General features: G+C 44.4%; 1 protein-coding gene across 1 annotated transcript in view; it reads right to left on the minus strand.

The window, feature by feature from the left end:
* GALNT14 (polypeptide N-acetylgalactosaminyltransferase 14) overlaps nucleotides 1–13,113 on the minus strand; it is a 233,497-nt gene that overhangs the window by 15,373 nt on the left and 205,011 nt on the right. The window contains exons 7-11 of the mRNA XM_081186432.1: nucleotides 10,330–10,417; nucleotides 8,310–8,394; nucleotides 5,418–5,521; nucleotides 3,051–3,177; nucleotides 451–543 (exon numbers count right to left, since the gene is read on the minus strand). Coding sequence (XP_081042558.1) covers nucleotides 451–543; nucleotides 3,051–3,177; nucleotides 5,418–5,521; nucleotides 8,310–8,394; nucleotides 10,330–10,417 — 497 coding nt within the window. The remainder of the gene's footprint in view (nucleotides 1–450; nucleotides 544–3,050; nucleotides 3,178–5,417; nucleotides 5,522–8,309; nucleotides 8,395–10,329; nucleotides 10,418–13,113) is intronic.

Below are 13,113 nucleotides of genomic sequence, written 5' to 3' on the forward strand. Positions count from 1 at the left end.
GCTTCTTTGCCCTGGGGAAGTGTTTGTTCATACTACCAGCTCATCTTCATAAAGATAGCAGGTTTTGCTTTTCTTGGCCCAACAGGGCAGTCATTAAAGGAAGGAAGAACCTTGGAGGTTGACCTGGGACCCTTTCCAGGAAGCGGTAAGAGAAGACGAGCTCTTTTATTTTAATCTAGGAACAAGCCAGTCTTTCTAATGAGGTATACCAATGCAGTTTTATACAAGCTCACACACACACACACACACACACACACACAAGCAACTAGGACTTTATATCCATATACTCACAGCATCTGTTTACTATTAACATCTAATTAACTGTTCCCACAGAAACAAAATGCAGGCATCCCAACAGCTGGACTATAAAACCATAATGAGGTTCCACTGTATCAAACAATTGAGTCGCTCTCTTTGTGTTTTCCTTCACCGCCAGAGGGGGACACTTACTCTCCATATGGCCTCCCCTGAGCTGCAGGCCGGGCCGCGTAATAGTACTGCTTATATTCATCCATCCATACTTCAGCTGTGCGTTTGGTGTTTCTGAGGAGAGACATTTTTTTAAAAAAATGAGGGAGAAACCACAGGAGCATGCATGAAAGAGTTTTAATTGGATGCCTCAGATAAGAGCTTGAATTGATAAATTGTGTGTGTTTGTGAGGGGGGGAACCCCTTTCCCTCCTCCCCCCCAAGGCATCTAGGTGGTTAAAACAGTAGATAAGATACAAAACAGATGGGCAGATTGTTTTAGTTTTATTACGGTTTCGCTGAGAGCTGAGGACATCTTATTTGAGGGGGCCTGCATTCATGGTGAGGTGAAGTTTTTTAGATGTGCATCTTTAAGGCAGAACTACATGTTATGTTCATTGAGCAGGTTGCAGCCCTGTCAGGGGATTTCATTTTTAAAAATTTTTAGAGAGAAAGAGGGAGCATTTCCACTGGGACTGCAGCACATAGGAGGGGGAAGGTATAACCTTTCTCTAGCCGACTGCAATAGCAATTGCACACTGATGGGGGAGGGGGGAAACCCCATTGGTAGTTTTTCTCTATCACCATTTGCAGTGTGTGAGGGCGATATTCATCGCAATCGTAGCTGAGGAGGGAAATGCTGTTGTGCATCTGTGAAGAAGTACACAGAATTCGGTGTCTGGGGATTATAGATTTTCAGTTGAAATGTGTTCTTTATTCAGTCTGTCTCCTCTTTTCCTCCCTTTCTCCCATGCCTTCTGTTTCTCCAGGTTAATCTTATTAACTTAAGGTCTGGCGAAGTTCCGTTCTGGAAACCTGCCTTTACTTTCCCCTTCTGCAGTTTCTTTTCATCTCCCATGATCACCTTCGGTTACTGTCCCTATGAAGGCACAGCAACCTTTAATATGTTCACTTCACGTGGTATTTTACTCTTCTGAGAGACGCATGGAGCTCTGCTGCCCCAAATGGAGCTGTATCTCCCAAAATGACTACACCATTCAGTTCAAGGATAGCTGTAGTCGTGTCCCACAGGGCAGCTCTCAAGTGCGCACACGTGCTGCAGTGCACGCAGGCATTTGGAATAATTGATATGTGTTCCCTCAAATACATTTTAATATCTATGAATGGTGCTGTCACAATTCATACGGCATGGAGAGAAGATCAACATTTTAAATATAAATAATGTGTCATGGCTAACCAAGTACCATTATTGTTCAATAAAGTGCTTCTATAGCAGTCGAGCAGGAGTAGGTATATTTTTGTCTACAGGGGCTTCTATCACAGTTGCAGTGCCTCGTGGCCATTTCCGGTTACATTAGTCAAAGAATGCATGTGCAAAAACATTTGGCAACAAGTAGACATAGCAAGGATGGAAGCACCAGGGCCAACTCCAGGGAATCTGGAGTATATTCAGACTGTTGCCATTTTGGGGGTAGAATTCAATCAGATACTAGCAAATGTAGGTTGCACAATTAAAAGTGATGTGGCACTCCTGAACAACAAACCCACTTACGCCAAAATAGTGTACTCTTTGCAGTAAGGAAAGTGATGGGGAAATGAACCAGAAAGTGTGGAGTAACCATTGCTTGATGCAATGTCATATAACAAGCATATCGGAATGAATGCTCAATAAATTGCCTAACCCCCCTACAAACTTTGTGCAAAGAAATCAGGATGAATGCTCAATAAACAGGTCATCTGGAAGTGATCCTGGGCAAACTGCCCTAAGCTCTGCCTTCAGTGGTCCCTTCTACATGGTTTTATGTAGTGGTGGGCAAATTAAAAAGGAGGCAGATGAAGCCAAGTCCCAGCAGCAAGAGGATGGATGCCCTGCTGGGACCCTGAACTTTCCCCCAGGGTCTCTTATATGGCACCTGGTCAGCTATAACTGTACAACCCAAACTTACGTGCATGGAAATTTATGGCACTGGAAAAGGTACATATATTACCCAAAATCGGAAGAATTTGCTGGTTCCTAAGTGTAATGAGCAATCTCTATGTTGCTTCCTGCCATGACTATCTTATCACCCTTACTCACTTCTTTTCTCTGCACCGACGTCTACAATTCCAATTGTTCAGTGCACTAATAGTGTGACTTTGTGAAGAATTTCACAAGCCGTGCAGTGCGGCGTACTATCTCTATGCACAGCCATACCTGTGTAATAGCTTTACTGATGGGCAGGTGCTTGATGGGCGCCTGTACTTACTGGGGAGAGAACATGACATCAAAATGCCAAACCACATTTTCCCTCCAGTAAATATGGAATTACCCTTTTCTGGCGGAAATCTGATAAACGATCAAAAAAACAAAGCAAAAGTTTAATAATCCATTTGTGATATCTGAATGGTGTGTTTGAGATACCAAGTCCTTGTCCGGAAGCACCTTTTATCCCATGGTTTCCCTACAATCAGCTCTGAATACTTCACATTTTCGATATGTATCCTTAAATATCCTGAAAAAGAGAGCTATAATCCCTACTTTAACCGCCCGTGACTGTGAGTTTGGGAGAATGTTGCTCACATGGCCTTTTGCAGCACATATTTTTTTTTCATTCAGCCGTCAGTGAATAAAGCAAGCCTACTTTATGTAGGTGTTGGCATTTCCTTCGGGGAAGACGTAGGGGTGCTTCTTCCTGAAGACGTGCCCAACTCGGCTGCAGGGGATGATTTCTAAACTTCCGCCACACATCCACACCCGGAATGAGATTTCTGTAAGAGAAGCTCATGTTCATCTTTTCAAAGTCTCATAGCAGGAAAGATTCCAGCTTTAGCCTTTGTTTTACCCCTTTGCCACACCAAGTCAGGCAAACCCACATAACAGAAAGAGATTTTCTGGGCTCTCTGCCTTCTTAAGTGCATTTCAAAGCTTCTTACCGTCAGTTTGACATTAACCTATCTGAAATCTCCTTGTAACGCTGTGGGTAATGATATCAAAATGGAAAGAAGCTGGCCTCTACACAGGTAGTCCCTTTATACAGAGTCCTGTTTACGTATCAGGAAGCCTCTTGTTGGTTCTTGCTCTTGTGCTGATTAGTGCAATGCATAGTGCCCTCCACAACAGACCCACAGCTCATGGACAAAGGGTAAAAAACAGAATTTGGACTGGTTGCCAAACTGCAAAGCATCAGAGCTGGTAGGTCCATAGTAGGGCATCTACTCTGGGTGTAGAAGTTTCCATTCAATTCAGCCGTAAGTGTAGACTCAGTACCAAGTTAGATGGCCCAGTAGTCTGACTGCAGGCAGTTCTTCAAATAGAGAACTATCCCCTGTGAAGTTGGGCACATAGCCACCACCTTAAGCAGAATATACACCGCGTGTGCGGTGATAAAAGGTTTCAGGGGGAAGGCAAACAACAAGCAATTGGATGGGTTTATTGCATAGTGGGAGCATCTGTTTGTACACATCCCTGGCAGAGCTGCTACATCTGCTAGGACATGGGGTCCCTTTTTCTCGCTAGCTACGCTCCCTGGAGGGGCTGAAGTTTTAAAGCCAGCTTAAAATCTGTCTCCCTGACAACCCAGTGCCTCTCCACCCCTTTCAAGGCTGCAGTTGACTCCCTCTGATCTGTAACATTGTTGTGGCCAGAAGTAATTAAATAACAAACCACCCCCACCGCAAAGCCCAGTTTGAAAGAAACTTCCAGGCATGAACAAGGAGAGATTACACAAACACCCCATTTTTCACTTCTTCTTAGAAAGTCCAGGAGCTGCCCACTAACTACAGGCCCAAGTCCCCTGTTGCCCTTGTCATCATTCCTTGATATCTTTGTGTCATCTAGGACAGGCATGTCCAACTCCCTATAGACCAATGGCAGTATAAAACCCATTGTCATTGGAGGGGGGAGGGAAGCCAAAGTTGTTCAGCTTTTTTAGGGGAGCCCAAAGTTGGTGAGCTTTTGGGGGGGGTGACAAAGTTGTCCAGCTTTTGGGGAGGGTCATAAGACACGTAAAACCAACACAGATGTTAACAGGCGAATGCAGCAATACAGGAAACTAAACTAGCAATAATGATCGCCCATTTCACGTAACAGACGGGCAGAGCAAGGACAGAGGGGGCAGAGACTTTAAACACAATGCTTTTTCCAACAAGCAATTGGAAGGGAGCGATTGGAAGGGAGCCCACAATTGACTGCAATTGACAGCGATCACTCGGGATCGACCAGTAGATTGCGATCAACCTGTTGGACATCGCTGTTCTAGGACATAACAAGGCTAGCTCTGATCAACAAAGTGATAATGGGATTACAGCTTGTGGCTATCTTCTCCCTTGCCTAGATTCACTGCTTGTGAGATTGTTTTATTGACTTCAAGTGCTCCATGCAGACAACAAGCAGTTAACAACAAACAGAAGATCTCGTGTCAGGCCACAGATCATTGAGATTCCAGAACAGATGTTCCAACTCCACCCATGTGAGAGGCTCTCCCACAGCCACCATAAATTCGTCCCCGAGAAGAACAGCCCATTCTTTCTCCGCTAGGTGACACGTTAGTAAAATGCACTGCACTAATTAGAGAGATCCCACAGGAAAACCTTACCAGACATTTGGAATTAACTCTGACACGGACCATTTCTTTCTTTTAAAATGCCTCCAGTGGCTAAGGTCATGGCAAATCTGTGCACACCACATTTTACCACTCGGAGACTGTCTTTTTGCCAAGGGACTGCCTGCCTGCCTGCCCACCTGCCCTTTTTGCAAAGCTGACGATGGCATCAAAGAGATGATATAATATTTGCCTTTGCATTATGAACGAAAGGATGGTGCTGGTGGAAAAGTAAAGTTGGCACTTTAATAAAGGCACTGAAAAGAACTGAGCTCTTGTTTGCTTAGATTTCTGGCAAATAATAAGTGGAACTTTTGAGTGATGGATGGCCAAAAGAATGCAAACTCCCCTGCCTCTTGAATCTTGGCTAGCAAGGATGCTGGTTGTTGTAGAGTGACAGGGACTCACCAAAATTCTCTCCACCCCAGATGTCCATCGCTGCATCGTATTTCCCAAGGTGGTTGAACCAGGCCTTGTCAATTACAAAAAGACCTCCTGCAATGATAGGAGTCCTGCGTGGTTGGGGACAAAAGAAGACAGAAACTCTCACTTGGACTCCTTTGTGAGAGGTTTTGCACACACACACACACACACACACACACACACGGAGAAATCCACATCCTTGTTTCCTGGCCCATGTGCATTTTTTATCTGTAAATAGTCAGATACACGGCTTTTTAATTCCCAGGTATGAGTATGGAAAATGTCCTGGAAGCAGGAAGGAGGAGTGATCCGAATGCACGAATGCTCCAAGTGGGACATAGTAGCAGGCACACAAACCCTGCCCCCAATATCCTTGTGGATGGCGTCATTCCCCAACCTTCCCAGGGTCGCATGGGAAAGGTCTACAGGGGCTTTCAACTTGCACGTGCTTGAATGCAGGTGAGGACCATGATAATGCAGTGCCCACAATTGTATAGAGGAATCTAGTTGTTTTCAAGGGAACATGACTAGAAGCCCCCCTGCAGAGCTTTCCTGCACACCACAAAAAAGGGTACAACACACATAGGGACATTGGGGGTGGGATTTGCATGGATGTCCCTGTTCCCACTTTCTCATGTGTTTGGTCATATATGCCTGAGCACACCTATCGTCTGTTAGTATTCTGTTCATTTGAAAATCCACAAGCAGAGGCCAATGGGAGATAAAAGACTCTTGCAGCAGACAGCACAACCACTAATCCCGCATTGCGCATGCTCACAAACACCAGGCTGCACTGCACTAGCTAACTCCATTGTTTTTTTTAAAAAAGTGTGTGTACCCAAATTCAAACGGCTAAAACTCATTCTGCTGCCTCTCTGCAACTTTTTCAAACTCAGATTGCTTCCAGAGGCTACAGCCATCAAGGTAAATTCAGTCTGTTTGTTAAATCCCTCTGCACGTATCACATTTCATTTATTTTTTGAGGAAAGAAAAAGCGCAATCCTATACATATCTACCCAGAAGTAAGTCCCACTGAGTTCAATGGGGCTCACTTACAAGTAAGCGTGTCCAGGATTGCATCCTAGCAGGATTCCTTCTATTCTATCTAATACCTGCCCACAAAATAGACCACTCAATAAATCGTCATAATAAAATTTGAAACTTGTGTTTCAAAGAAGACTTGTTATTTGTATGTCAGTCAGAAGTGCTAATGCACTCATCAGCGCCACTCCTACAAGCCTGAGGTTTTCAGTCCTGATTGCAGGCTTCCAGACCAAAAATGCATTTAGCACTCGGGGGTTATTTACATGGCATTATTTAACTGGGGCTCTGTGCCTAGTTTTATCCTGCGAGGAGCCTCGTTTCAAGGAGAAAGTCACACTTTCTCAGAAGGGCAAAGAGCTTTTAAGAAGCCCTTTGTAATCAGTTGGGTTTTGATTTGAAAACAGAGTTATTTGTCCTCCCTCTTTTCCTCCAGATCAGCTGGGAAGAAAAGGAAAGAACTGAGACTATGTGGCAAACACTGCTGTTAATTTTGCAGCACAGATCCTACCCCCAGCAACCTGGTTCATGCCTCAAAGAGCCTTTTCTCTTTGATTCTTCTGATGGCGGACTGTGATAAGGCAGAAATGGTGCTTTCTCTCCTGCAATGGGGCAGCGTCAAAATGTGGGGATGCCAGGAGGCAAAAACGATGAGCAAGAAGAACTGGGATGCAGGAATAAAGGGAAATGCTTGGAGCATCTATCTGCCTAGAGCTCTGAGGATGCACTGAAGGTAGATTTCCACTCTAGAATTAGGGAGCTCAGCCTCAAAAAAATGGAATGCCTTGGACTAGCTTTTAGGGCACATATGAAAGATTGTGTCTCTTATCATGATGGCCTGTTTCCTTTGTTCCTAGTTAGGGAAAGCGGTGGCAAACTCAACCATCACTATGCCATATTTAAAACAATGTGTATTTAAGATGCATTTCAGCAAAGCATTGAATCGTAAATTGCTGTAACCTGCTTTGGGACCTGCTGGAGAAGGGTGAGTAATAAACAACAGCAACAACAATTTATTATTAATATGCTGCCCATCTGACTGGGTTGCCCCAGCCATTCTGGGCAGCTTCCAACACATTAAACACAGCAGGACATCAAACATTAAAAATATTAAAAACAAGCCCTACTTCTAATTTCTTATGGGTTAATATGCTTTGAGCAAAACTGTCACATAGGACACATTTCTCAGTATGTATCAAATCAGTGGTGGGGAGACTTTTTCAGCCTGAAGACCTTCATTCCCACATGGTGGGTGGGTCCAGAGACAAAGGGACTGGAGAAATAGGGCATTTGTTCAGTGAGCTGCAGTCCAGCCACACAAAACTCAGCTATTTCTACACACACACACACACACACACACACACACACACACACACACACACACCCCTATTCATCCAAGCAAGCAATCAGCACTAACACAGTTCCCAGCCAGGCAAAAAAAAGCACACAAGCAATGAGCAGAGCAGGCTACTCAGAGGGTGTAGTCTGGGGAGCCCCAAAAGCTGGACAGAGAGATTCAGTGTGGTGTGGTGGTGAAAGTGTTGGACTAAGACCCGGGAGACCAGAGTTCAAATCCCTACCCAATCATGAAGCAACTCTATCCTCACAGGGTTGTTGTGAGGATATTTGGGAGAGGAGGAGAGCCATGTACACCACCTTGAACTCCTTGGAGGAAAAGTGGAATATCAAGAAGAAGACAGAGAGGCCTTGGGAGCCACAGTTGGCTCTTGGGCCTAGGGTTCTCTATCATAGCATTAAAGCAAAGTATCTTTTGCCTCTCTTCCGCAGTTCTGTGCTTGTCACCCCTGTTTTACCTTCCCCCTTCTTGTCACTTACTTGATGGGCTCTGTGGGGTCTGTCCGCTTTGCCTTCTGCTCTGGAGAAAGTTGTTCCCATTTAAAATGCAGGCTCCAGTCGAACCCTAAATAGGAAGTGAACAGCGGAAACAAAGAGATTAGAGATAGTGCTTCCAACTACGGACCCATCGTCGCCAAGCTGCTTTGCATCAATATCATTGCATGAGTTGTGTTGATAATCAACAGGGCGGTTAGTCTTATCCAGGAGAGGATTTCATGTCTTCCCATTGCCAAAGAAGAAAAGTCACAGCCTTAATATCCAGTTTATAGATCCTTTTGCATCATATCATTAGCTGTCAGGGACTGGACAGAAGAGTAATGGTGGAGACCGCCTCCCCAGCCTGAACCTTCCAGAGAAGAAGACTGTATTGATTTACAATAGGGGTTTGTGGGAGGTCACAGCTCAGAGAGAGATGAGGGGCAAATTTGGGAGATAATGGGAGAGGAAGAGGAAGAGGAAGGGAAGGCAGAGCTGGAGCAGCTGGCTGACACGTTATCACTAGAAAACATTCTAGATGCCCCTTCTCCCAGAATCTGGCGAGCATTGAAAGTAGGAGAGTAAAGGGCTTGGAGACAAATGGCCCCACTGTAAGGTGAGTGGTGTTGTTGACGATTGAGGAGAGAAGGGGGTGGAGATTACTTGGAGGAATGCCATTACTCCAAGCAGCAGCATTTCTAAGCCTCTCTCTGTGACTATTGAATAAAAAACATTGGTAAGACCTTCCTTGTCTATCTGTTCCTGGCAGCCTACACTGCCCCGTTGCAGGAGAGAAAGCACCTGATTAGCACATCTTTATCTAATGAGAAAGAACTGTGAGATCTGTGGTAGCTTACACATCAGAAGTGGCTCGCTGGGTGGAGCAGGGCTGTTATGCCCACTTTCTACAAGTGAGTTGCTGTTGCTTACAGGGGAAGGATGAGACGACAGGGAGGCTGGTGCAGTGGAAAGGTGGCAGAGCCAATCTGGTGCTCCTGCCAGTACGTTGGTGCTATCCTGACCTCCTTGTCACCTCCTTGCCCCCATCTCTATTAGCAGTAGCAACCCACCTGCTGAGAAGCCCACATACAAATTCCATCTCACCTGGTCGGAAGCTTCTGTCACACACAGCAGTTGGTATATTTCTCTTTCTCTCCCCAGCTGCACATCAGCCTCACTTTATTACACACGGACTATTAAAAGGAGCCCAGATGCAGTGGTGGGTTTCAAGGAGAATTTAACTGATTAGCAATGAAACTCATTTTTCAAAAACCCAGTATGGATTTTGCAAGAAAATCAAAGCTGTCTTGGGTCATAAAGACTCCGTTAAGAACATGAGCTCTGTTGGGTCAAGCCAAAGGCCCATATAGTTCAGCACCTGTTCTCCCAGCAGCCAACCAGATGCCTACTATTAGTAGTAGTAGTAGTAGTAGTAGCTTGTTACCAAAGTCTCCAAGGGACTTGCATTTGAAAACATAAACCAAAACGCATTATACTATTAGAATTTCACATAAAACTTTAACGTTCTTACACAAACACCTACAAATATCCCTTTCCGACTGTAAGTTCCCTGCAAGTTGTTTTTCAGAGACATGCTGTCTCTCGTTCTGGAAGTGGAATGTGACTAGTAGCCACTGAAAGCTTTCCCCCCCCTTAGAGAATAACATAAGAATAATTCAACAGGTCTAAATTCCCTTTAAAGACAACCAAGTTGGTGGCTTTCTTTACGTCTTGCAGTAGCAAGCAATGTAAGTACATAAATATAACACTTGTACTCCACATTTCACTCAGGACTTCCAGCATTGCAGGGCATTGGACTCGATGGCCCTCGGGTTCCCTTCCAACCCTACAATTCTATCTTTCTATACTTCTTATTCCCCTCTAGCGACTTTGCTCATGCACTTGCCTGAACCAGGCATAGCAAGCACGGTACCCCACCTGCCAATATCTCATATGCACCAGTTAGCGTGTTAGTGGCCCCTGGCCTAAACATTTACCTGTGTACAGGTGACTGCAGACTCACCTCCTCTCAGATCTGAAGAAGCTGCCACATAAGCAAAAGTGTCCAGATTGATGATGTCAATAACTGGACTCACCACATGCTTTGGGTCCTGATAACAAAGATCAAAGTACAATAAATATATTTGTGTATTACATTTACGCTGCAAGGGTATTGCATTTCCCAGTCCTGGAAGGCATTACAAGTTGTACCTCGGAAAATGGGACTTTCCCCGGAATTTGCCAGAAGGCTGTGAAAGGAGGGGAGAGAATACCAACATCCCAACCCAATAAAATGAAGGATCAGATGCAGAAGAACATTTTTCAGCTCACAACAGATTGGTTCCATTCTATTAAACCTCTTTTTTTTACACTGTGCTTTTGTGATTAGTGCACTTTGTTTCCTCATGAGTATCACAGGATATTGTGGATATTGCACTGGGTAATGTTTGCGATGTTGCAAACAAAGAGCAACACTCTCTCCATCTTTGCCAATTTGAGGGTGGAGCTGTCCTACTCTACAGCAAGTCTGTCACCTCTCCATCATCACACAAAAAGAGGACAGAATACTCTGGTACCTAACTGAGCCTTTTTGGAGTATAGTTTCAGGGAAGTGGTGCCATTGGAGGCCACTTTCATTCAGAAAGAATGAGAATCATCCAAAACATGCTGACGAAAACATCAGAAGTGTCGAAGAAACAAACGGGGTGATTGTTTTCACTGCAGAAGGAATTTCTGTTCATAGAGAAATTCCCAGAAGATGCCAGTTTATTTCTTTTAATTAGCTGAAAAGTTTTCTTTTAAATAGAAAAAATGCTATGGGCCTGGTAAGGCACTTCCCTGGGCTAATTCTTATGCTGCTGTAGTGATGCAAGAGCCTCTATGTGTACTTTAGGGTCCCAAACGAGGGGGGGGAGGTGATTTGTTTAAAGCAAACAAACATCTGCACTTAGGGGCACAGATTTCATATATCACCTAGGTAAGGCCAGCCCAGGATGTCACCTGGGACAAAACAGACAATGTCCTGCTGTCCTGAAAAGGAGCAAGCAGTGTGTGTGTGTGTGTTTGTGTGTGTGTAAGTGGTAGAAGCTGACAAGTGCAGGAGGTAGAGCGTCGTGTGCTTCTTGGAGGCTGGGTCTGCCACCTGAGGCGACTTCCTTACTGTGCCTAATGGCCCTGGTATTATGAGGCTGTTCTGGCATTATGAGCAGAAGGCCTTGGCTCATCATCTGTGCCTTTAAGGGATTCCTTCCTACCAGCATTATTGGAGAGGGGCAGGATCTAGCCAAGTGGAAGAGGCTCCCAGTATGCTCCGATAAAGTCCATTGGAAAGGCAACAAGAAAGGAAAGCAGCAAGGAGGTAAAATACGTGAAGAAACTTCTTATGTCTTTTCTGAGCGCTGGGGCACCACCTCCCATGTCAATCAACTTCTCCTAAATCCATTGTTGAGCAGTTCCTTTGTACAGGAAGAGAAGCTTTTATTTTTATTGCAAGGGGAGTTGCAAATATTTGGTCGAATAATTTAACACCTCTAAGCAAACTCACCCCTTTGAAACCTGCTTCCTTAATATTTTTCTGCTGACTGTCAGTGGACAAACTGAAGGAAAGCAGCTGAAGAACATGCAGCCCATAAAGTCAGCAATGAGGAAAGGCAAAATCACTGCTAAAGTTCAATGCAAGCCAGTGGGGAAATCCCATTGAACTCAATGGGACTTAACTTCTGAGTTAGACAGGCTTAGAACGGCACTATCAACAGTACAAGATAATCTCTCCTCACTCCCACACCTGGCGATTGCTGTGGCTTTTCCAATTGTGAGAAAAGAGTTTGAAAGAATTAGATTTGTCTGTTACGTTTATATAACACCCAGGCAACTGTGTGGCTAACATACACCGTAAGACAAAGAAATACATTTTTTTCCCTTTTCTTTTATGTTTTAAAATCACATTAAAACAATAAATAAACTACAAAGCGAAGAAGTCAGGCAACCTCCCCACCCCACAAAACCCAATCTAAAATTATCATAAAACTCAGCAGCTAAAAACACAACATGAACACATGCAATATTTGGTTCTTATTGCTCAATTAATATATAGTCATGGGTGGAAGAGGAGGGCCCAAATATCTATCAGGGTGGTGGTACAGCGAAATTATGTCAGCTCTGAATGGCCTTTTCCTTTCTATTTCTTTCTTTGTTTTGTTTTGTGTGTATTTTTTAAAATAGCCCAGACTCCAATTAAAGCTCAAAGCTTCAAGCTTTTCTCCCTATGAGACCAAATCCCTTTCCACAGGTATTCGAACACTGTTGGGAATCAGCTCTTGCAAAAACGAGCTGGGCGTGAAAATTCTCTTAATTATGCTGCAGTGCATAAATCCGGTAGCCAACGGTGGCCCCTAAAATTGGGTCTGGCACATGGCTTGATGAAGAGAGGCAAAAACCTAATTTCCAAGAAGGCTTGAGCCCTGGAATGCCTCAATTAAACAGTGCAAACTGAAAGGAAAATAGGAAGCTGCCTTATACTACCTGCTGGTCCATTTAGTTTAGCATCAGGTATTCTGGCTGGCAATTGCTCTCCAGGATCTCAGAAAGAGGTCTTCACCCTTACCTTCTACTACTACCAGTATTATGGGATGCCTGGGGTTTAACCTAGAATCTAGGTTAACCTAGAGTCTCACCACTCTATTCTGATACTCACTTGGGATTAAAACACAGCAAGATCAGAGAGGAAGGCATTGAATTTATTCCCAAACTGAACTGTGAACCACTGGTGGCCCATGAGCTTCATCTGAGTAAGCCACAGCATGTCTGT

The sequence above is a fragment of the Podarcis bocagei genome, assembly GCF_964188305.1.
Source record: "Podarcis bocagei genome assembly, chromosome: 3".
Lineage (NCBI taxonomy): Eukaryota > Metazoa > Chordata > Lepidosauria > Squamata > Lacertidae > Podarcis > Podarcis bocagei.